The sequence below is a fragment of the Nesoenas mayeri genome (assembly GCF_963082525.1).
Source record: "Nesoenas mayeri genome assembly, chromosome: Z".
In the NCBI taxonomy this organism is placed as follows: Eukaryota; Metazoa; Chordata; class Aves; order Columbiformes; family Columbidae; genus Nesoenas; species Nesoenas mayeri.
Genome location: NC_137542.1, coordinates 52130289 through 52155782, shown reverse-complemented (window position 1 = coordinate 52155782; position 25494 = coordinate 52130289). Strand labels below are relative to the sequence as shown.

The 25494-nt window shown below is 37.5% G+C and overlaps 1 protein-coding gene across 4 annotated transcripts; it reads right to left on the bottom strand.

Moving 5' to 3' along the window:
• On the bottom strand, window positions 1-25366 carry DHX29 (DExH-box helicase 29). Of its 4 annotated transcripts, XM_080362243.1 has the most exons (27): window positions 25151-25366; window positions 23138-23211; window positions 22236-22349; window positions 21558-21687; window positions 21060-21202; window positions 20312-20437; window positions 19743-19869; window positions 19303-19464; window positions 18699-18864; window positions 17530-17653; window positions 16531-17127; window positions 15668-15811; window positions 15398-15574; window positions 14662-14802; window positions 13042-13186; window positions 12706-12826; window positions 11692-11776; window positions 10987-11075; window positions 10308-10436; window positions 9437-9512; window positions 8588-8812; window positions 7595-7731; window positions 6859-6952; window positions 5827-6129; window positions 5052-5183; window positions 2933-3029; window positions 1-1970 (listed from the first exon to the last, which is right to left on the bottom strand). In XM_080362243.1, the coding sequence occupies exons 1-27, from the start codon at window positions 25329-25331 to the stop codon at window positions 1915-1917; spliced, it is 4095 nt and encodes a 1364-aa protein (XP_080218369.1). In that variant the 5' UTR covers window positions 25332-25366; the 3' UTR covers window positions 1-1914. The 4 variants fall into 4 exon arrangements, with proteins under 4 accessions (XP_080218369.1, XP_080218366.1, XP_080218367.1 ...); XM_080362240.1 differs by lacking the exons at window positions 23138-23211; window positions 25151-25366 and adding an exon at window positions 20890-20907 and having other exon boundaries at window positions 22236-22345; XM_080362241.1 differs by lacking the exons at window positions 23138-23211; window positions 25151-25366 and having other exon boundaries at window positions 22236-22345.
• Window positions 25367-25494: the final 128 nt, after the last annotated feature.

Below are 25494 nucleotides of genomic sequence, written 5' to 3'. Positions count from 1 at the left end.
TGTAGTCTCTGTTTTTTGCTTATTTTTAATTCTAAGATAACTGTGCTTATCTGTACACCACAGTGTGACATGTTTTATCTGTTTTGCAGAGAGTGTGCAATTCCATAGTTATTACATTATATCCCCTTAATAGCAACTGACAAAAGCTATTTCTTTAAAATATTACAAAGCAGGGCATGCTGGAAGAACATAAAGAATGTCTCAGAATTTCAACATTACCATACGTAAATTGAACAAATACTTCCTATTCATCACAGTCAATGAAGGGAGAATAACTCAAGGACAATTAATACTTTCACTAGGATTTAGCCATTTAAAACCAACAACCGAGATGCAAAATTCAAATCCAAAAGAAACAGAGGAGCTTTTTCATTGTTGAATGAGCGATGTATATTTCTAGTTAATGTGTCCAAAGGGTACAAAAGACCTCAACTAGAACAAAATCTAGCAAGTTGTTCAGGGTACAGATTTATCTTGAAAAGTTTCCTTGTATAAGTGTTATATACTTTGCAATAAAAAAAACCCACCACCAAACAGTTCTTACCTCTTCCAGGAAACCAGCACTACTACTAGTTTATCACAATCCACAAAAGGATAACAGATGCTATCATTCTTCCCTGAGAGTTCTTAGCAAACTACTATTTGGGAAAATTTAGGAAAACTTGCCTCTTCCAGAATTGAGTGTAAGGTACCAATGCACAAGCTGGTTCACTTTCATCTTATCTTTTAATGTTAGCGTAGCAGTTCTGCTGTGATAATCTAACTGGGTATTCTCCATGTATTTTCAGGCATTGTCCTCAGTGTCCTTTCTGTATACTCTTAACCTCTGCTGTATGAAGTCAGTATTTTTCAGATTAAAAAAAAATAATCTTCCACACTATGCCTCTGCCTGTACAGACAGAGCTCCCACTTGACTGCAACTGATTAATGGCAAACCCTCCCCCTCAAAAAAATACTCCTCATTCTTGAAAGCCAAGTTGGTAAACTAAAATTTCACTTCATAATTGTAAATGGTGTGGATAGGTAGAATTTAAGAGCATCTAGTCCATTAGGTTACATGGTGGAGGATCATTCAGTATAAAAGAAGAAACAAACACACAGATACACAAACATTGTAAGTGAAAGAGAGAATAACAAAGACCAGGAGGCTTCAGTCATTGATTTATGAGCCATTAAAGAAACTTAAAGTGGCCAACCTGAACTTTGACAAATAAAGGGGGAAGAACATCATAATCATCTGAGGAGGCTTGCAGGTCTGTGCAAAGGATATATGAAAGGGACAGCAAAGCTTATTACAGTAGGAGGGAGAGAGACAAGGATCAGGGTGAACAGGGAGGAACAAGCTGAGAAGAGGCAGGGGAGGGACTTGTACAGCCACTTGTCTAGCTGAGCACCTGTTCACAGCAGTGCCTACTACTTCTCTATAAAGCATCTCCTTAATGTAAACCATACAGAAAACTGAAGACATCTGTAAGATGTACTGCTTTAACACTCAGATAAAAATCACCACTTAGAAAATCCCCGTAATGTGTGCCTTCTGTTCACACACACCTAATGGAATTCTACTCGAGATTCAGGACCCAATCTTCAATCATTACTATAGTCTGCACCACCAGTGATGGTATGATTGGTACATTAAACATGAAACAAAAAGAGGAATTTGCCACAGCTGTTTTTATATTGAAAAGAAACTGTTTCCATCCACTAATCATACAGTCAGACAAATGGCACCATATGTTTTGTAAAGGCTAAAACATAATGTTCATCTTCAAAAATGATATAAAGGTAAATCCTATGTAGAATCATGCAGTCTTTCCAATCATGGCTGGTATCAATCACACTAAGCATCTAAATACTTTCAGTTAATCCCGGAGTACCATTACTGAAACTCAGGTTTGTTACTGATTTCTGTTTTCAGTTACCGTTCTCTGTTTTTATCAGTTCTTTGATGATGTGTAAGACCTTGTCATCTACAAAAGAAAACAAACACTGTCAGTGGAAAAGAGCGAGCTTAAAAATTGATTCTCAAAACCCAAGAAAAATCACAAGTCCAACTCTCAGTTAGTTAACATCTTAATGTCTTAGGCTATGCCAGTCTCTAAAGCCAGACAAGTGACTTCCATTTGCAAAGCAAGAGGAAACAGTATATCCACAGTACATCATTAGAAAGTTTATAAAATTCCTCAATGAACAGGTTGTGGGCATTTCTATATTTCACAAGAGAGACTGTGAAAGCGATGGGTTAACTACAGATAATATAGGAACTCTCATTCTTCCTCCCCACCTACAATATTCTTTTGAACATCTGTTGTTGAAAGTTTAAATTGTGCTCCTCTATCCCAGAGGTGTCAAACTCCTTTTTCACCGGGGGCCACATCAGCCTCGCGGTTGCCTTCAAAGGGCCGAATGTCATTTTAGGACTGTATAAATGTAACTGCTCCTACATTTATACAGTGCTAAAATGACATTCGGCCCTTTGAAGGCAACCGCGAGGCTGATGTGGCCCCCAGCAGAAATGAGTTTGACACCCCCTGCTCTATCCCTTACTTTGGGGGCAAACATGCAGTTCTCCATCACTAACCTAAACTGAGAGACAACTTGCATAATACTTAAAATTCATCCATGCCTGAGGTTCATCACACACAATGTTCTTCTGTTTTGAAATGCATACCTTGCCATTACTGCTGCTACATTGAATGTAACATCATCAGGGGCAACTTTAAAACATCAGTTGCGCAGAGCCTCACACATCTGGGATGAGTCATGTAATATTTGCATCCTGCAAATAACTCTTTGGATGCATCTCAGGATAATGGAATGATATTCAAGTCACACTAAACCTATTGGGTGAGGATGCAGTATACTAATACCTCCTCAGATTTGCCACAAGATCCATTTAACAGCAGTGTCAGCAATGCAGTAATAAAGTTACCTTCAAGTGACATTTTAGGATTTTCAAGCTTCTTCTTTAAAACACACTCAATAAGGACTCTCAGCTGTTTGAAAATTACTGCTATCTTTACAGGAGCCTGTAAAGAACAGAGAAGACAAACACCTGCATTACTCAAGCATTTTATACCAAAACACAGATTAAAACATTACCTTACATCTTAACAGAAGTTTACAACAAGATTCCTGCAAACATGACAAATATAATTAATTTTAAGCACATGGATAGCATATTCATGAAATAACAGGACTTCCATTATGCCCTGTGTTAGAGAATAGACTGCCTTTTTTAGAGATTGTTTAGAAACTGTTAATATAGAATTTGCTTAGCATAACTAAGTTTGCTTAACTTAGCTTCCTTAAGCTGTGAACCTTTGAAACTTTCTGCTTCTTGAAGTGAAAAAAAGGCCTGAGAATCTGCAAGCTGGAAGATAAAGGTAGTTGCATCCCTGTAGATAGGTAAAGGAACAAAATTGCACCTAACGAGACAAAACAGAAGAATGTTCTGGCTATTACCAGTAACTTATTTTCTCCAGCTGCAGGTGCAACATAGTAACTGAAGGTCAGAACTTTAACTGACAGCCCACCCAACAAAAATGAAGAGATCCAATAAGTATGGGGAGACCCCAGACTCTAATTTTGCAGTTGGCCCAGAGTGATGCACAGGGGTGGGGACTTGGACTGTGAAGGTACAATTGTCTACCTTTTTTTTTTTCTACTGAGAGTCCCCCTCCAGGAGGCACTTAGATCAAGCTGCTCTACAATGTACCCTGCAAATAAATCATTTATTTTAGAAGAATTTCTGGAACCCATGCCTGGGTCTCTGCGATGGGAAACAGAACTTCTGTAACACCCTCTTACCTCTGAATATGTTCCCACATGCATCATGAACAACCAGCACATGGCACAATTATCAATTTACCAATATCCTACTTACTCCAATTGCTTTTTTCCAGTGTATAAAAGTACACATTAATTTATGCCTGAAATAAAATATCTACACATTTCCCTTTCAGGTTTGCCAAGCCTCCTGAGAAAGCAATCACCAGCCTCTCCCAAATCTCACTAGGAATTTGGGTATCTAAAGCTGAAGCACTTTTCAGGAATCCTTCATTTTATCCCTGCCTCTCCATTCCAGTCTTCGTTTACATACTGCCTGTGGTACAATAAGTAGGTATCACGGAAAAAACACAAAATGCAGCATATTCTGCTTAGCAACTCGGTAGAAAAATAGAAATTCTGAAACATACCACAAGATGTCATCAGCCCTGCAACTACACAATCTGTAGCCACCCAGGGACCGTAAGTTCAACAAACCCACAAGGGAGCTGCTTTTTAAAATTTCACATGCATAACCAGTGAATTAAATTAGATGGTTGCCTCCTTGCATCAGTGGAGTGCAAAAAACTTAAGTGCTTTGTAGCTTATAGTCTTCATTAAGTGTAACAGGGCCCACATGAGCATGGGAAACTGTTGCCAAGTAGCTGGCATGCTGGCAAAAGCCAATGTTTGTCATTTAACAGAACTTACAGAAGATGCTGGCATCTCACCTGCAAATTTTGTCTGAAAAAATATGCTAAGAAAATGCAGTTTTCCCATTCCCAAATAAAACAAGAAAATAAACCCAAACAAAAAAATCCAAACACCTGAAACACAAGCAAACATATTTTTTCCGTTTGGATTTTTTTCTTTCCCCAAAAATTCTGTTTGGGCTATAAGGCACAATAAATACTGTTCTAAAGATTAAAATATACTTATTTGATTATATGACTGTATGAAAGGGTAATATAAAACAGCACACCTCTGCTTTCAGTACCAGCTCTATGAAACAAGGTTTAGTCTATATCCATTTCCAATACCTTTTCTGAAAGTACACTGACTTTCTTCAGAGAGGGAACTGATTTTGTTACAAGCCTATTCTTTTGAGTATGATTTGCTAAAATTTACATGTATATAAAATTTCCCATAATTTCCTTTACTCCCCTTCTCCCTTCCCTTTTGTCTTCACCCCATGTATATAGTGTTTTGAATTAAGCTTGTACATCAACTGTGTAATGCAAAAACCCATGGAACCACAAAAGGTGATTATCACTCCAATGTACCTGAAAATGGATCCAGCCATCAACTGTCAGGAGACGCTCCCGATGCTGGACTTCTATATCCCCACCAAAAAGCAAAATGGGAAAGGGGGATATTAACGTAGTTTCTCTCAAATACACCTTAGCATACCTCACCTGCATATAAACAAACACAAGTGTTAAAAACAACAAAAAAACCCAAACCACATAAAATTTATAACACTAAATTTGATTACTACTTTTAAAAGCAAAGAATGCATTTTTTTCATTTTAGATACAATCAACACAAGTGGTACACAGAACAATCAATGACTATTCATATGCTCCAGACCACATAAAATACATCAGCTGTAACAGGCTTATACGTTACCAGTACATGGGCTAAATCCACAACTTCAAAACTAATTCAGAGTCTACTTAGAACAGTAAAAAAAAAAGGCAAAAATCACACTTAAACGTGTTTTACTACATATTACTACTTAAAGTGATCACATTAAAATCCACAGCATTGTATTAAAAAAGTCAATGACACTGTTGTTAAATGACAGACTGGTACTTTCGTTTATAGCTACCAGTTTCACCATGAACAGATTTGTTAATCATGTACAGATTTAACTTCTTTCTCTTCAGAACTCACTTGACCCATTTGTATGGACCTCAGGATCATTAGATACTACTAAATACTCTTAGGATGAACAAGACATTCATTCATACTTAACACTGGTGTATGTTATTTAATATTAGTGGCATAACTCCACCTTTACACAAACTACCAGCTGCACTCACTATTTTCACTTACCTTCTCCTGGTAAAGGAGCCATCCATACATCTGTAAGTCTCTATTTACAGAGGAGGGATGCACTTGTGCTTTGCCTTGAGCAGTTTCTACCATGCAAGCCAACTTCTCTGTAATATCCACGGACTTTGTGTACAATATTTTTCCTACATTGTCATACAGCCCTGCAGTCAACACAGCTTTCAGAAGAGCTATTTCGTGGAGAGAAAGGGATTGTGTGGCTCCATTTCTATCCCATCCACATTGCGCTGTAGGTGCTGTGAACCCTGCTGCTCTCACCACCCTTATGAGTTCTTGCTTCACATCCTGAAATTAGTAAGGTATTAGTAAAACTCTGAATTTAAAAAGGTACATACTCCAGTTCATCAGCAGGCAATGAGACTCCGTTCCAAAAATTCATGCTCTCCAGGTGAAAATCTCTTATTAGAAAAACACTTGCATTTTCCACAACCACTGTGGAATACTGGCTGTTTCTACAAGAAAAACCCTCATGTGGAACATAGGATTAGATATATGGTACTATATATACTGCAAATACAAAATCTCTCACCTGTAGTTAAAATAGAGATACATTTGCATTAAATATCCACTTCTACTTAGGAAAGCTCAGTCACTCAAACTTAAATAGTAAAGATGAATTAAAACGTTTTCTCACAAAAAAAATAAAAGGCCATTTATCTGAGTTAGTGGGTTGTCTTTCAAACTAACTGTTAAGAGGCCTGTCCTTCTGTTATTCTTGATATCAAATCTACATATTTTAATTGTTTAGTTTTGGTTCTCTGGTGGGAGTAAGGACTAGCTTCTCCAATGGCAGTGACTGTAGAGATGCGTATCAGCAAAGTGTGCATATCAAATCTCAAGTGCAGACACAGATACCTTAGCTGAGGGTATACATTTCACTAGTGCCCAAAATTCTGCTTATTTTTGCCTTGTCTAAATAGGAACCGTGATTATCACCATTTTAAAAGAGCATCATGTTTTCAGATGGAAATTTTAATTATGCTCTGGACTCGAAAGACATGTTATTTGGTGTACCTCCAGAGTTAACAGTGAAGTCCTATTGAGGAAATTTCTTCTGCAATAAGTCATTTCAGCACGATAACCCCCTTCCTGTCGAGCCTTTTTCCACCTAAGGAAAAAAATCCTGTTCTGTTACATCAAGAATAATCACATTAAGAGTACAACAACATGAGAGTGGCAGTAAGTTAAATGGCAATACTGTGTTTTGGTCAGCATTCTCCACTCAAAACTAGAAACAAATGGCATTAACAAAGCTGCTGGTCTAAAAGCACTCTAGAGAATATGCCTGTAACAAATTGGCAGATACTAACAAAAATAAGCTAATTTTATATAAAAAATTATACACTTGTCTGCCTTGACAGTTGAAACAAAATTCAGGTGCGTTTTCTGAAACTTAGTGATAATATCCTAAGTGTGTAATATTTTATAATAAATACATTTTTACTTTCTCAAAAACCAAAATATTCAGGTCAGTATACCACAAACAGCAAACGAAACACTGTAAACCCTAGGGTAAACAGACAGAGTACACCTCTGTATGTGTGCAAGCATACCTCAAAGGAGTTAAAGGACAAAGTACGAAGGAAGCCACTCTTTTGTGTTACACTATTTGGCAATCTTGTTATTCTGAAAAGAAAAACTTCAGGCACAAGCAATTCAAGAGAAGATACTTATTAAGGATTCTTTACAGAACCACCTTACTTAAGTTATCTGCATCTAGTTATAAGCACAGGAGAATTATATCACTTACCCCAGATAAGCGTTGTAGATTGTTATATGGTCTGAAACTGCCATTGCTAGGGATGATTTTGCAAGATCTGCTTCATCTTTTCGACCAATTGGTGTAGTAAATGGGGACTTTTCTGTCATAACAGCAGCCAGAGTTGCCTGCAATTAGTAAAGTACACATCACTTAAGAGTATTTATTTATAAGCTTTCAAGTTTCTCACACAAATAGCTTTATTTTTTATAGTAATATTTAATGATACTTTGTCTTCCACTAAGTCTTAAGGAAAACTTACCTCTCTAAAAACTTCCTATGTAGAATTCAAACTTCCTGTACTAAAGATATTGCTCACATAGTGCCTTATATACCCCAATTTAAAAAATTATTAATATCTGAAAACTCACATTAAATTGTTTCTCATATGATAGAGCAATACCCATTATGATACAGTGAAGGTAAAATTAAACAACTGCTTTAATTATACCACATTAACAGGAGAAACTGAGAGAACAAAGAATTTTAACTTTCTGTTTTTAGCAACTAATATACCCATGCCTTCTCCTAATTTGCATCAAATTAGCACTAAGTGAAAGTGTAAACTATGCCACAGTCCTCACATAATAAATCACCACATACATTAATTTGCAATAACTTTCTTGGCCTACACGAACTGTGGGTTAATCCAGGTTGGTCTAACACACATGTAAGAGGACATTCTCTTTAGGTATCATATTCCCTGGGAATGTAACAGATAGAATTGGAGACTAAGTCTGACTATGCCTTTGTGAACCGTACCTAGGAGTTTAAGAACACTTGGACTGTTCTCCATGATGTCCAGGTACCCTCACCTTAAAACAAACATTACAACTTCTTACATCATGCTTTCAAAAATATCATGTTGCAAGAAATCATATTAAAGGTAGAGTTAACCATTTATATTATATATATATATATACACACACACACATATTATGTACATGTATGTATGTGTTTTGTTTTTTTTTTTTTTTTACTTACCACAGGATCTAAACAGCCAAATATAGCACCAAATATAAGCATTTTGCCAATCTTTACATTGACAGGAAGGGCTGCAAGGTGCTGGCCCAATGGAGTCAACTTGGGCTCATTTAAGAGACAAGCCCCAATCTTCCTTAACAGGTTCATCGCATTACCAATTACTTGCTGCTGTGGTGGGTCTAATGCTCTGGAAAGGAAATCCTCAGGGGAGCCAAGATTGCATTTCTGTGGAGTGAATGGGTATGTATTTCAATATTAAAAAAAACTGTAATAATAAACTTTTATAGCAGCTAGAAAGGAAACAGGAAAGCTGTTTTTCCAAACAAAACCCCATGTTCCCTCCCCTCTAAACCGGCCTCTTGGTTCCCAGAACACAGACATGCTCCATATCAGGTTAACAGAACTTAATTGTTGGGAAGGATTTTTGCATGGCATGACCACTGATCAGAGAAGCATCTTACCAGTGGTGATAGAGGAGCAGGAGGCTGTCAAACCTGCTGAGATGCAGTTCAGGCTGGCACTAATTTGCCAGATTTCCAGTTTTCCCATGCATACCCCGCTCAGGATGGGGACAGAGGGAATGGAATTTCTGCCTTAGTTAAATAGCTTTCAAACTAATTTCTGCTGAAGTTTGTACTACCATTCTGAGGTAAACAGGAACATATCGTATGCTATTCTCACTCAGCAGTGTGCTCTGGGTTTTCCACAACACACACTGGGTTCCCTCCTGCCAACTAATTACACTGGATCAGGGCTGTCTGACCAAGCCTTTTTAGCTAATGAGGTCAGGAACTCAAAAAAACCCAACCAAACAACAAACCAACCAAAAACAAACCAACAAAACCATACCATAATGTGAAGGCATAATTCCTCCAAAGGCACACGTAATATTTCTGGAACAGAATATTCCATGAAGCTTTCAAACCTGCAACATCATAAAAACACAGCACCACAATTTAATCTTTGAATTCAACTTATAAACTCATGTTTCATATGCTCATTCCTTGCAGATGTTCTTTTTGGAAGCAAGGGTGTAGGGAGTGGTAGATGTTTTAACATACAGGTAAAGTGCCCATCCTTTCAGTTAAGGTGTGTGTGGTACCTTGTAAAGCAGGAGTTTTAGTGAGAGCAAAAGGCAGTAAACCCCTGATTTTCAGAACAAATTCTTAAATTGTATAGCTCCCAAATGGAAAGTCTTGCATTTGGCTAAAATGCACACTTCATTGGTTATGTCAAAATACCTTAACTATTTCTCAGCTGAAAGCAGGAAACAGGTTATTCCACTACAGTAAGAGAAACTAATTCTGCAAGTGCTGTATAACTTGGTATTTCCCCATCTCTTATTCATAGAGATACCACTTCAGAAATCTACAGATTTGTCTGATAAAAAATTCAAAGTTCATGAGGTAAGTTTGTGTATACTTGATCAGGGTAGTAGATACTGTTAAAAACTCATCCTCTACAGTTCCATAGTGCTGCATTTTTCCTTCAGATTTGGAAATTTTTTTGAAAACACTTTATAGAGATACTAAGCATTTTTTTTTTAATTAGGAAACAAAAAAACTAGTATAACTCATTATTCATAAGATATTCAAATTATATGTATTTCTTAGTTTAACCTTTCTAGTTTGCAGTAACTGGAGTGAATTTCAACAACACTTTTGCACAGAAAAGACGACAATGATATTTGATTTACAAAATCCTGCTAAGTTTACAGTACCTGTCTCTTGTGTACATTCGGAAGCAGAATCCAGCCCTAACACGCCCAGCTCTTCCTTGTCGTTGCAGAGCACTAGCTTTACTAACAAAGGTCTCCTCCAGGGAACTCATCTGACTACTTTCGTGATACCTTAAAAATTATAAAGCAAGTGCCCATTCAGATTTCAGAATTTAAGTTTAGATGTATATTTAACTCAAATACCAGCATAATTATACTATTTCTAAAGAGCATATATTTGAAAATATTGTATTTAGTTTTGAAAACCAGGCATACCTGAGGAGAAACTATGTATCACAGAACCTTTAATACAATAATGAAAGTAAAAACTGGAAAACGAAAGAGCTATTGTATCAGTTCGTTTCCCTGGAAATGTAGAATTGTTCCTTCTAACACATTCTGCATAAAAAGGATCTACATTTTTCCTTAAAAAAAAAACCCCAGTACTTAATCATGTTTCACCATCTCTGTGAACAATTCCCTTTGTTGTTCTTCACACTCTTAGAAAATCCAAAGATTCATCCCAAACTTGGAACTCAACTGAAAGCTTTTCAAGGAACTCAGCTCACTTTTTTTTTTGTCCAGAACTGCAGTTTAATAAGGGTACTACAAAACTCTTGCATTACTAGCCTCCAAATATTTACAGTAATCCCAGTATGATTGATGAAAATAAAAATCTCACCTATTTTCTTTTGTTCTCCCAGTGTCAATTACAAAGACAACATCTGGTATCGTGATACCTGTCTCTGCAATATTGGTCGCCAAAACAATCTGAAAAAGAAGTAACGTAACAAGTAAAAGAATTATTGGATGTCTAACAGTTTTTGCCCTTGTCAATATTATAGAATATAAGTTTGGTTAAAGTTTTTTAACCAGAAAAGGTTTCCTTAAATAAACTGACAAAGTATTAAAAGCTATACTACTTGGGAAATGGTTTAGTCTTCCCCAACCAACAAGGAATCAGAAGTGAGAATCTCACATTAACTTTTTTTTTTTTAATAATCCATCAAAATTACTACCTAGTATGTGCCAAAATTAGTCAACTTTTAATTAAGTAGTTTGACAGTACATAAAATACTGTTTTCCTAGATAAAATCTATAGTTAGTGGTTAAAAATAGATAAAATACAGGAAATGAACAACTAAAGCAGCTCTTAAAAAATATTAGGTTTAAACATTCGTCTGATTACTGTTAAGGTTTTCACGGCATCCTAACTTATATTATTGAGCATCAAATCAGAAGAATTGTTTCTTTACAGTGAGAAAATTCCAGGAACAACAGGCTATTGTGTAATTCTCTATGATTTGATTTTAAAACAATTCAAAGTTGCACCCACAGAAAGTTTCTCTTTTCAGGGGTCAACTTTGCCTTTCTGAATGTATCATACCTTTCTAACACCAAGAGGAGGTATTGTAAATGCAGCTGCTTGATCTTGAGTTGAAAGAACAGAGTGCAAAGCTATCAACCTGTGCCTAGAACAAGAAATTAGACAAATTAACATACACTTACCAGATTAAGATACAGTAAAAAATTAGACTGGAACAATGACAACATTTTGCAGGAAGCAACTAGAACAGACATTTGAAAAAGTAAAAGTCTGTATGATTAGGTATGACAATCTGCTTCAGTGTTTTATTACATTATCAGGAAAGAAGAACACCGTTAATTCATATGGATGTTCTATTTGGCAATGAAGGAAACAAATTACTATTGCAGGACTCTAGGTTAACTTACACTAATAGTCTAGCAAGAAAGTGTGTTCATGAATCTGAGGTCTTTACACTGTGCTCCCAAGACAAGGACCATTAACAGAAACTTTGCACAGAACCATAAACACATGCAACTTGCAGGCTGAGTAATAAAGGCCTTCAGAGAGAAGACAGGCACAGAGATTTGTACTTTCCTTCTCTTAAACCTGGACACCTCAGCCCACCTATGAATCTTTAGAGTTTGACCTTAATGTTCTTCTTACACCATTGTGTCACTAACTTTAAGTTACCCACAAAATAAATTTCAAAGCTGTTACTAAAACGATGCCATTTCTCTTGGCAGGTTACTGCCTCTGGATCTCTTCACAGTAAGTTATCACTTCCATGTGAAAAGTAAGCCAGAAAGCTATAGCTCAGATATGGCAGCTTCCCTACCCTAAAAAGTAGAAAAGAAGAAGTCAACTTCTTTGTGATTAAGTCAGTTTGTTGAAAAATAAAATTAAAAAAAGTTATTATAGTACCATTTCTAAGTACCTGTCACTTTCATTTGTATCATTTTTAGACAGTAAAAGTATATTTGTAGAACAAGCAGTTCAGAAGTAGAACTGCTTCCCTTTTCAAGAATAGCAGGCCTTAAAAACGAACAAGATAATCAAGTTAAAGTATCAATTATAAAAACATATCTGCATTACCTGTCACGCAAGTTAAATCTTCTGTCTGTTGAAATGAGATCATACAGCTGTTGGATATGGGCAAGGCCTGGTAAAAAGATCAGCACAGCACCCTCAATGTTCTTGAACTGGGGACTTCTATCTGGAAAGTTAGAGCACAGACATAGTTAAAACAAACATACATTTGCAAACAGTTTCACTTAACAAGATGAACTAATTCTGGTTTCTGTGATAAGCAGTTTTTAGAATGTTTCATATAAGAATGAAATGAAGAACTTCATCATTAGCAGAAAGCACTGGAAAATAAGTCCAAAGGACTGCCCCAAGTATATAAACTTCTTAAGAAGTAGACTATACCTAAGTATGCAAGCAACTCCAAAATAAGTTCAAGATTGATCTTGTAAGGGTTCATATAGAAGATGGCTTGTTGTGTACGACTGCTATATTTCGCATAGTAAGGAGCCAAATCGATACCAGATCCAGACTGGATTGGGACATGCTCCTAAAAAAGAAAGGATGGAAAAAAATAATATTCTCAGTGTTTTAGAAGAAGGAGGTAAGGGAGCAGAAGGTCAGTTTGTCACTCTAATTAGGTTTCTTAAAGCAGAGTGAGGTAAGAGAGATTTAATAGACTAACTTCACACCAAATTCCACATGCGTTAGACTAAATCAGTCACCTACATAAGCTGTGTGTAGGTATCTACTACTGTTAAATGACAGTGAGAACAGTACTTTATAGTCTGTTTTACAAACTAAAACAGTTCCCAGGTCCGTATCTGGCATCCAGCTGGTACCAATTCAAAATGGGATAGCAAGCCTACAGTATATTTCAAAAAGATGGACCAAATTTGAAATCCCTGTACCTTCGCAACCACAAAATGCCGATGAATGAAACTCTTACCACTTGAAAGAGCCAGGCATAGAGTTTCAAATTATTACTGCCTCTCTGAGCACACAAATGGGCTCCAGCCTCAGTCATTCACAAGACAGTGAATGAAATCTGGTTCATCTTTTGGAACACCATGTATTTTGGGGTGTGTAAAAAAGCAGTCTCCCCTTTCTCCTCTCCCTCACCTTACCCTTTCCAACTAATAGTTGCAATGAAAGCTAAAACGGAATTGGGTAGCAACTCCTGCCGTGTTTTGGAGCAGGAGGAAAGGGGGAGGAAGAGCGAGTTAGCAGAACATAAAGACATTTATAAACATCTTACAGATACATACTTTGCCTAAGGCTTCTATGTTAAGTGGCATTATCGTAAACTATTTCATTGTTAACCAATGCACTTACAGAAGCTTGCTACTACATATCCTTCTACGCTGAATGCTCAACAGAAATAAACCACAAAGATGAAGGAGCATTCAGGAGAGTATGTGGGATTCAACTAGAAGATGCTGTTGTGTTGCATGGGGTTAACTACTACTCTAGGAAAAAAATAAGAAAAATCAGCAAAGTAGTGAGAGAATATTTTCCAACATGTGCAGTGTTTGATCACACCAAACTAAGTGGTCCTGCAGAGATTTTGAGAGAGTAAGTCAGAGTAGACAGGTATCTACCCAAAATATATACAGTCCAGATGAAGAGCCTAAGTTGCCTAGAGTCAGCCAGCATTCATATACCTTTCCGTTCAAAAATTTTGATCCAAAAGCACATACAGCTGTCACTGCATAGTACCTACAGGATTAACCACAGCCTGTCAAAACCAAAAAGCTCTACACAATAATCTCATTTAAATAATATCATTTGGCATGCCAAGTTTGAGGATCTGTGGAGTTTTTCAGCTAAGAAGGATATGGCCTTGCCTCTTCCATTCGTAGGCTCACTATTTGATATAATTCTTTGGGAGAATATGCCATTGTGTCTGTCTTATCAATAGTTGACAGAATATTTGATATTACACAATCCAATCACATTTTATAAGATAAATTGACACAATAATTTAAAAAAATTCCAAACCAAAACTAGTAATGCCTATTTTACCTGATACTTTGTAATACCTCCTCCTTTCCCAGTGACATTTATTGTTACTTCCTCCTCTTCCTCCAGGAACTTCTGACAATATTCTGAGTCCTTCTCCAGGACATAGCCAGTTGCTTCAATTACATCTTCAACATGGAAAACCTTGAGTGAAAATTCACAGAAGAAATACAAGGTACATCAAAAACTAATCAGGAACTTTTTTTGGTTTTTAAAGCTACATATGAAAATAAACAGTGCATGCCATTCCCTTTTAATCTTACAATAGATCTTGCAAATTTCAAATTAATCTTCCATAGGGTTCTTAAAAACTAAACTTAGAGCTGCTATGAGTTTATTAACGTGCCTCTTCACATGATCATTATTATGTTTACGATAGCCTATACAACATGCATGAGAAACATACATAAGAACGTAATGACAAAGTTGCATCTGGGGTGTGGGGGAAAATTCTTTGATGCTTTCCTTTCTACCTAGGTTAAGTAGAGAAAAAGCAAAGTGTCACTGATGAACTGATTTTAATCAATAACAAATCCATCAGAAAAACAAAAGTACAACCCTGTACTTCAAAGCACTGAAGATATTTAATGTTCTCTAAAAAGGAAAGAGTTATGAGTCCTTGAAACAAACATTTAAGACATATAAGAAAAAAAGTGATGCATTTCCAATGGAGACTAACCAGGCGAACACTGTATACATGCATAAAGTGCCTTGCATAATCAAAAAAACATTTACCTACCTCAACAGGGTAACTCCTCCCTGAGATCCTTAAAATAGGACAGTGTGAGAAATAACTAGAAAACTTCTCACTGTCTACAGTAGCACTCATTAAAATCAGATGCAGGTCCGAACGCTTATGCAAGATCTCCCTCAGAATAACTAGCAAGAAATCGGACTGGACACTTCTTTCATGCACCTAGAATTGGAAAAACATATCTATAGTAAGGCTTTAGTAAAATCCAAGGCCCAGAATAACTATAGTTTCTGTAAAACAGTAAGAGCTGATAACCTCATCTACAATAACATGAGATATACTTGAAAGAAGACCATCCTCTTGAAGTTTCCGAAGCAGGACACCTGTTGTGCAGTACAGTAGTCTGGTGGCTTCTCCTGTTCTTGATTCCATACGAATTTGGTATCCACACAAGGAATTCTTAAAAAAAAGATATTAACAGTATAGGAATAACTTAAAATAGTATGTAAGCTATAGATATTGAAAATGAAGTGAAATTTAGGCACTGTTAGATTCAGACATTGTACAAGTTGTTAATCTAACAGTGTAGTGAATGGCTACTACACCATTTTTTCATACACACTCTTTCCTTTCTTAAGAAAGGGAAAATACACCAAAACCTAAAACTCCAGGGTGGCAAAGAGCTGGTAAACTTGCTGTTCTTTTCAGGGCTCTTCACAGTCCTCAAACAAAAATATTTTTGCACAAGTAGTTTATCATAAAACACAGAGAATCTTAGTTTTCTTCAAATAACAGCTTATGTTGGAAGGGGCCTCTCTGAAAGCATGGCCTCACCCAAGGCCAGATTGGATTGCTCAGAACATCATTCAGAGAGTTTTCTTCAACCATAATGAGAGATGCCACAGTCTCTGTGTAATCTGCTCCAATGTTTGACCACCTCCATTACAAAACCCTCTTGCTCTGAATCAGCCTCTAGATATTTTAGAAATCATATATGGATACCCAGAGGTTCACAGGTGACAATTTGGAAAGAAACAGCTGACATACAAAGAAGCCCTTTTCATGAGAAAATAAAGTTTCATTATCTAGTTGTATAAGAAATTACATTTTTACTTTGTACGAACAATCCAGCCTCCTGTATTTGATCAAGACTACAAAAAGGAATTCAGACATCTTACTTTTCCTCCTGGTCCTGATTCACAGCCTAGCTCTTCACAAACCCTGGTTGCCAGACTCACTGCTGAGATTCTTCGTGGTTGTGTGCAAACAATATTACATTTACTTGATCCTTCATCTAGCAACAAGTCTTCTAACAAGAAATGGGGCACCTGGGTACTCTTTCCACTGCCTGTTTCACCAGCCACAACAACTACTCGATGCTTTTTAAGAGTTTCTACAATTGAGTATCTGTGCTTAAACACAGGTAACTCCTGTCTCTCTTGCAGAAGCCTCTGGTATCTGGAGGAACTTTGCAGCTTTTTGAATAAAATCCTTGAAGGTTCCAAATTATCAGTGTCTGAGGTCTCAAGGGAGAGATTGCTGAAGTCCTCATCAGAAACTAGGTTTTCCCAGGAATCTTCAGGACCCTCAGATACTTTTGGCTGGTCTTCAGATTGTAGTTGTTGTTGTTGTTTGAGTTTGTTTAATAATCTAGCAATAAAGTTATCACGAGGTTTATTGGTTTCTATCTTGTTTTCTTCTTCCTTTTTCATTTCGATATCCCTCCATTCCAGCCAGACATCTCGGTAGGTAGGAGGCAGCAACTGATGAACTGACTTCAGGTGGAAAAAGCAGAAAAAAATTCCTTTATGTACTAATTAGTAGCGTCAGTAACATTTCATGTGTAAAACAACTTGAGTAGCAAAAGATACCACAAAACACGAAAATCTCTAAATGGAGAAACTACGAAAACAGTAACAAATGTCAACAATACTTTTTTCCAACTGGCATGCATTCTTTACAACACTGAGAGAACAGTTACACTATCAAAAAATTCCCTCCCTAATCACCATAGCACATAAGCATGACTGTAGATAAAAGCAAATGAACATATAATAAAATAATTTAATGGGAAACAATTCATTAAATTGTTTTTAGAATTTAGCTATAGATATTGTAACAAGTCAGTGCAAAGGCAGATTCCAGGCTAAGAACAATATTACTGGTGAAAATCTTACTTGTCCTTTGGTTAGATGATAGAGTGCCAAAGTAGCAGCTAGATGTTGTGCTTGCATACTATCTTCTGTCACGATTGTAGGACACATTGTCATTACATCATCTGACGATTTGGTAATCTTGACCCTTAAAGACAAATTCAGGCATTTATCTTAATTTTTCTTACTTACAGAAACAGGACATCTGTTAAATGTTTTTGTTTAAAACATAAGGGTGAAATTCAAATAGAGAAACTAAACTAAATAAACTTAATGTTACTCAATAATGTTTTGCAAACAAAAACAGCTGATCAAGTTTGAATAGCAGAAAATTTTCAGCAGCAGATTACAGCAGTGAATTTGCTATTTTTTTTTTCTCCTTAATTTTCTTCATTTTCTTAAAAGCACAAGTACTTATACACTTACAGATCACAATTAAGGTTAGTTGCTTCGAAAGTACTAAATGTTTGTGTGCTTGTAACTACTTAGCATAGAAGAGATGACAGTTAATGATCTACTGAGATGCAAATATCTATTTAACAGATACATGCCAGGCAGACCAGCAGTCAAATTTCTCACCTTCCCTGGGGAAGAGTATATTAGTAGCTTTTAACCTGATCTGGAAGACAGCTTCTTGGTTCATTCAAGAAGCATTACTCATTTGTAACGCTGTGTCTACTTTATTTGTACATGACTGTATTTTACTTTAGGTCAACATATTATAGGCTCATTGTCTACAATACATTTAAAAGTCACTGATACTGCAATGTGTTGGTTACAAACTTATGGTAGCTTTCATACAAATTTCTAAGTTCCAGTTTATTTTAAACAATGTCCCAAAGGGCTTTGGTATTCATATGCTTAATACCTATCATTTAATGTGCTACTTCAAATAAGAATACAAGAAGTTAATTGTCCAAAGTTATCTCACAGGTTCACTGCAGAATTAAAAACTAATCCCTTCTTTACAGGATGATTCACTAGAATCTTATTTTTGCAACAGTGTCCAGCCTAAGTGTTAGTTTTGCAGAGCTATCCAGAGAAAGAAACCTTCACGGTAGCCTAAAAGAAAGCTTGGGTTAAATGCATGATATTCACATAAATCTGGATCAACATGACAAGACAGAAGTAGCCAACATTTATTTTTCTAAGTGAAACAAAAGGAAAATGTAAAGTTTGTAGGAAGTACATACCTACATTTCCAATATTTTCCAACTGGAACCTTTTCAAAAGCAGGATTTGGGCTCTTGGGAAAATTCTTCCTGCACCAGTCAATCAAAAATTGTTTTGGAGATTTGCCAGTCCAGCTTCGAGCACTATAATCAAAGTTTCTTATATCTAGAGGTTCTTTCTTTTTCACTACAAGAACAGAAAGATACATTTTAAGTCTCCTAAATTTGGTTTTATTTTATTGTTTGCCATCTTTAATGACCCAATACTTTAAGAACCTTCACTAAAGGTTGCTTATTAGAAAATAATGTAACAGTTTGGAGGTTTACAATGAAAATAATTTAAAAATATGAGATTGTGACAACAGAAACAGAATCTAGCTCCACAGTTAACCTCCTCACTCAATTTTAGATATGACAAGTATGGCAAAAATAGCTGTCAATGTAAACAACTAGAACAAATGCAGATCCCATAACACCAGCTTGGTAAGTGAGGTAGTCCACCTGCCCTTCCCACAATTAGAGTCTGATGACTTAGTACTGCAATGTAATACAACCTAGTAAAATCAGGAACTAATACTGGAAATTTGTAGTACACAAAATTTGTACTGGGCAATTTCCAGCACACCTTTGTCTTCCTTTGCAGCACCATCGGGTTTTTCAAGCAAACTCAAATTCAAAGTGGTTTCTTGAGGCTGACGTGAAGGAGTGTTTTTCTTTTCATTTTGTTGTTGGTTTGAAATCTTTATAGCTGGATTAAATACTGGATGTTCTTCAAGTACTGCCATTTCTGTCAGAGAGAGAATACAACTTACACCAATTGCTAAGCATTTATTCTTTAAAGAGATCACTCATTAATTCACACTGAGCACCTGAAAACAGAAGTAGTAAAATGTTACTGACTTTTTAGAGTATGACCCAGATGAAAAGGATAGATTCAGGAAAGTCTGCAATTCACACACAGTGGTGTAAAAGATGATGAAATCAATTCAATCTGACTCAGAGATTTACTTGCCTAACAGATGTGCATGCCACAAAATCAAACACACGTGACTTGCATAGCTCTACCTTGCTGAATTCTTCGTATTTTCTCCTGTGCTGCCTTCTGGCCTTGCTTGTCTTTGTCTTGCTTGGAGATACTTGCTTGTTCTTTTGCTTCTGAAAGCTTGGCAGCCAGATGTACATATCTCTCATTCTATTTCAAACAAAATTATGAATTACAAGTTGAATACCATATGCTTGCCATCTTTAATGAGCTTCATAACAGAAAAAGTGAAGGGTTTTTTGTCCTTTACACCAAGCTTACACTAAGGAGGAACAATCACTTTTTATGTAACTAACAGTCAAAACCTCTCAGTACTTGGTAGTCACCTTTCTAATCGCACTGAAACATGTTTCAAGAATTTTTCCTATACAGCACAGTGCATTCAATATTTTGAACCCAGAGCAAAAAATAAGAACAAACAACTTCGGAGAGAAGTTTGAACACATTTCCCCTTCACCAGTCTGCAAACATAAAAATAGATGACAAAAAAAAGTACTCAACCCCCAGTGTTTAACAAACAGATTTACTACTTGCAGATGTGGCAGGCATGTTAGTTTTTTAAAGACTTCCATGAAATGTAATTCTGTCTTACTGGGTCAAACTTTTCTTCATCTGCCTCTTTCACAGACTCATCCTTCTCTTCATCACTTTGTTGCTCAGCATATCGCAAAATCCATTCCTTCATACTCACTTCTTTCTCTTTCCCTACATTCATTTCCTACGAAGAGCAACGAAAATTAAAAGTAATGATAACAGTCAGTAAAAACACTAACACTTTCCTCTGTCAGTATTTCAGAACTATTGCTTAAGATTTTATATATCTACTACATTCCATGACATAAATAACACAAAAATAACCATGGAGCAAACATCTCCAATCAGGGTAAACACAGATCTTAACACCTGCATAATTATAACTGCTGCAAGAAAAAAATTACTTTTGCAAGAAATATTTTTCATTTCTTGGTTTAAGATTCAACAGCCACAGAAATCAAGACACTGTTAGTATGCAGGCAAAATTAAACCCACACAAGCACATAAAGAGTGGCAGAATTAACCCATCCCAGGAGAAAATTAAGCTATGCTTTACCACAAAAATGAACTATGAAGAACCCTCAAGACTTCAAATAAACAACTAAGCAAAAAAACAACCAAACAAAAAAATATTACCTTCAAATGGCCATTCCACTGAAATCAAAATAATATAGTGTGCTTAGTAATTGTCACTCACATTTTCAGAAGTTTTCCACATTAGTGTAGGAAGTCAAGGCAAATTCTGTATTTTAGAAAACTTCGTCCTCTCTTTCCCCCAGTGAATACAAATCAATGTCTCAGATTACCTTAGCAGCAGGCCCATTTTCTTTCTTTTTGTTATCCACTACGCGAGGTGGTGGTTCCCGTTTTGACACAGGAGAACAAAATTTTGCTCTAGGTTTCTGTTGCTGTTCTTCAAACTGCTGGCTAAAGCCTTCAGGTAAGGCATCTTCAAAATAAATTAAAAAAAACATGTCACAGAATATGTCAATAATAATTACTAAAAATCTTTTGAAGTGTGTTGGGAGCCAACTAGAAGATCATAGAACAAACATGCCTCAAATAAACCTAGGCCCTAGTATTTAGATAAATCAGCATTTGCTTGTTGGACTTTCATAAGACACTAACAGTAGAAATAAGAGGTCTACAAGACCTTATACATTAACAAAAATATCCCAGAAGCAGTCAGCAGTGCATCTAGGCAACAAACACTGATGACTACCAGTCTTTGTGAAACACTATCATTAATTACTACTATGAAGCATTCCTATGCCAGAGCAGGGATTCTCTGGTGCCATACTCACCATCAGGAAGGTTTAAACAAAGCCAATCAAGTGCAGAGTGAAGATCACCACCATATAAAAGTGTATTTTTCATTGCCTCCTCAATGTGCTCAGTCTTAAAAGAGAATCTTTGTAAAGCCATGTATACATCCTATAAAGTTAGAAAATATTAAGATTTAATCTAGCTTGTAAACTCCTATTTACCACGTATCAGGTAACTGGTATTAAATAGAGGTGAACAGCATGAATTAATATATCAGAAGGCTGAGTATAAAATCCTGTTCTGAACATACTGTTTATAATTTTATTGTAAATATATATGCATACGTACAAAAAAATATGCATTCCAGCCTCTGCACAGAACATACTTTCCAGTTAGAAAGGTAAATCTACAATTTTGCAGCTATATGGAATGAAATATGCTGGAAACTTACAACATTCAGATTAAGTTCTATTCCTCTATCCTGTCTGAAAACAGTGACTTCAGTTACTGAAGACAAAGATTTATCTTTCCTAGTAAGCATACTTATCTAAAATAACTAAAAAAAATTATCTACAAATTAATGTAACTACTGTAAAGCATGCTACACTGGCTTGTGCTATGTGCAGAAATGTGGCATGATGCATGATCCGAATGCCATAAAAGAAACTGTTTATTCTAAATAAAAAATAGTCAGAGAACACCACTTTAAACTTCACCTGTAGTTTCTTAGCAGTAAGTCTTTTGGAAATCATTCCTTTGTCATCATTTTGTTTTTTATGGTCATTGATGACATCAATAATCCTTTTCTCCAAGCTACCATTTATCATTACCTGCACAGAGAAATATCAGTTGATACAAAGCAAAATGTTACAAATTTTTATTATATGCCAAAGCTCTAAGAAAATAAGAGTGTAGAAATCTCTGCCATTCAAATTCCAACTTTTCCAGCTTTCCATAAGCACAGTAAACATTCCTTGCATAAGAGACATGTTTTAATCTTCTTATTTTTGCAAGCTATACACTTTTACTTGAAATAGAAAAGCTCATTCCTTACCACAGAAAAGGCCCATTTACATGTTGAAGGAAATTTAGTGTGTCAAAGGAAATATTGCAAGGAAACTAAACAAAAATTCTACTGTGAAGAACAAGGCCTTCCCCCTCCACTTAAAAGAAGTAATGCAAAATAATCTGGTCATCAAGATACTACCTCTGACACTCTCCTTCCTATCTGGCTTTTAAAAATAATTTTAGTAAAATAATAATTTTAGTATTTAATAATTTCTAACATGCACCAAGCTTTGTTTGCTGCTTGTTGTACAAAATCTGTATTCTTCCTCTGACCCATATGCACAGCAGAAGGCCCAAACATAGTTTTAATAGTCCTGCATGCAATATATAATTTTTTACTTAAAAAGTATAGAGGTTCTCCTGCCATGTTAGTTTACTCACTTCTTAAAGCACACCTAAAATCCCAAACACATCAAGCCCAAGGCAGTCAATGTCTAATAAATTAAGCAATTTATCTGCACAACACTAAAAAAAGAGATGCAGAAATATTTTACCCAGCTAGAAGAATACTACGAAAACTAAAGCTGCTTTAGCTAAACAAGATACTTGCCTTAAGAACAGATTTATCTAGATTTGCAGCAGCACTGGAATCTGTTGTTGAACTAAAACTGTAAGTTTTTGGACCTGCAAATTGCAAATAACCATCAATTACATAAGCAGAACACAGAAAACATTGTTTACAGTAGCTAAAGCAGGCCAAACATCACCCAGGTTAGTGTAAGCAAATATTACACTAATTTGCCAGAAATAACACAGGTACATAACAATGATAAGAATAATCAATGGTGCAGAAAGGCCCTTGAATGAGGAATATCGAAGAAGGGTATGATTCTTAGCAGACAAAACATAAAATCCCAAGTGGTGCAATGAGAGGAAATGGGATTGACTGCTCACTCACTCTCAATGCTGGAACAAGGAGTGCCAAATTGGGAAACTAGTGGCAGATCAAAACAAGCAAGGCTGTTGAAGGTTTTTTTATTACAAAGTGCATAGCTACATAACAGAACTCTTGGCCACTAAAGCTGTGGATATTGGACATTTACCTAAATCCAAAGGCAGACAGGACAACATAGTAAAGAAAGCAATCAGTCTGGGAAGGGATTGAAAAAACACTGCACCTGGCACAGGAAGACCCTTAGCCACAATTGGTGGAGCACATGGGAATACCTTATGAAGTCTAACCTATTCTTACCTAGGTACCTGCTTTTGGCCCCTATCTAAGAAGTGGCACTGGTTTAGAGGCCTTTGGTCTGATCTGCTGTGCCCATTCTTAAATACTTGTCATTTAGCAGCTGTTAGAAAAAACGTTAATTCATAAAGTTATTTACTGTCTTCAGAATGGTTTGGTTTCTCACAACACACAGGTTGCTGTTGGAGCTCATCATTTTCAGAACACACATACTGTTTCTGGCACTGCGCAGGTAAAAACTGAGCAACCTCACAGCTTCTACAGCCTGGTGAGGCTGCGTGCCACCCCAGGGGGAGCAGAGCTGTGCTCCAGAAGGCACAGCTGCCTCCCAGAACCTCAGCTAGACTGCTTGCCTGTGCAGGGCTGCCCACAGAGAGGCTCTAGGAAAGCCCATTTTTAGATCAAGACTGGGCACAGGTCACCTCTGGTCATGAGCTACAAGAGCAGTACGCACCCACAAGTCAGTCACTGGCACTTACTGGCAGGCTGTGCAACTACAGAGTATTTAGACCATGCTAACTTGCTTTTCACTTACACTGACTTTTTCTTCACCATAACAGACAACCTGGGAGACAAGCAGAATAGTTTCTGAAGAGAACTGAGCACCACGGCATTAGAGGAGTGGGAGACACAAAAAATGGGTTTAGTAGAACCCAAATTTGTAAAAGCAGGGTTAACCTAGATTTCCTGAACATATTAATGGATTGAAAGACTTTTTGTTAAAAAGCTGTAACCTCAATCAGCATGGCCATTCCACAATTTGCTTATAGTTTGCAACATAAGCAGTTACTGATGTTCTAAGCTATCTGAGCTACTTCTGGCAAAGCTGGCTTACTGGAGATAGACATCTCACAGTACTGCAGAACACTGACTTTCCAGGCTGCACCCAGAACAGCCATCCCTCTGCTCACCCAACACCGCTGAAGTGCCACCGGCCCTAGAACCATTCTGGACTTTCATTTTTGTGACACGCACACAAACAAAAAACCACAAATCCATATCATGCTGCTTTTGACCACGTATAATAGGAAAAGTGTCACACCAACACCTGCTCCACGGGAACTGCCAATAGGATAAAGAAAGACTGTAACCAACCCGACAGGTTCATACCAACAAGCCTCCTCTGCTGAGGGACCCTCCCCAGTAAGCGAGACGGGCCAAGGCCAGGCCCGATCGGCCCGGTGCCGGCAGGATCCTCGGCGCCTCTCTCCAGGCCCGGTGACGCCAGGCCCGCAGCAGCGAGCCCCAGGCACACACAGGCCACCGGCCAGCCAGAGCACCCCTCAGCCGCCAGGGACCCGCACCCTCCTCCCCACAGCACAGTCGCTCCAGGGGCTCCCCGGCCAGGCCGCCTCACGCCGTGGGGCCCAGTACCTTGCTTGACACGCGGCTCCTTGCAGGCGGGCGGCGGCCGCGGCGCCGCTCGGTTACCTGCCTCCGCAGCAGCAGCCGCAGCGCCAGCCTCGGCGGCGGCTCGAGCCCGGGCGGCGGCGGTGGCGGCGCAGGCGGTGTGCGCCGCGCTGCCCGCCCGCGGCTTCTTGTTGCGGCCGCCCATAGCACCCCCGGCCTGCACCGGAACCACCCGCTCGGCCCTGCATACGGGTACTGCCCCTGGCACCGCCCCCTGCCTCCCATTGGTCAGCGCCTGAGGAAGCGGCGCGCCGCCGCCAGGCCGCCCAGGCCTCGTGGCAATCAGCATCCGGGGCAAGGGGCAGCGC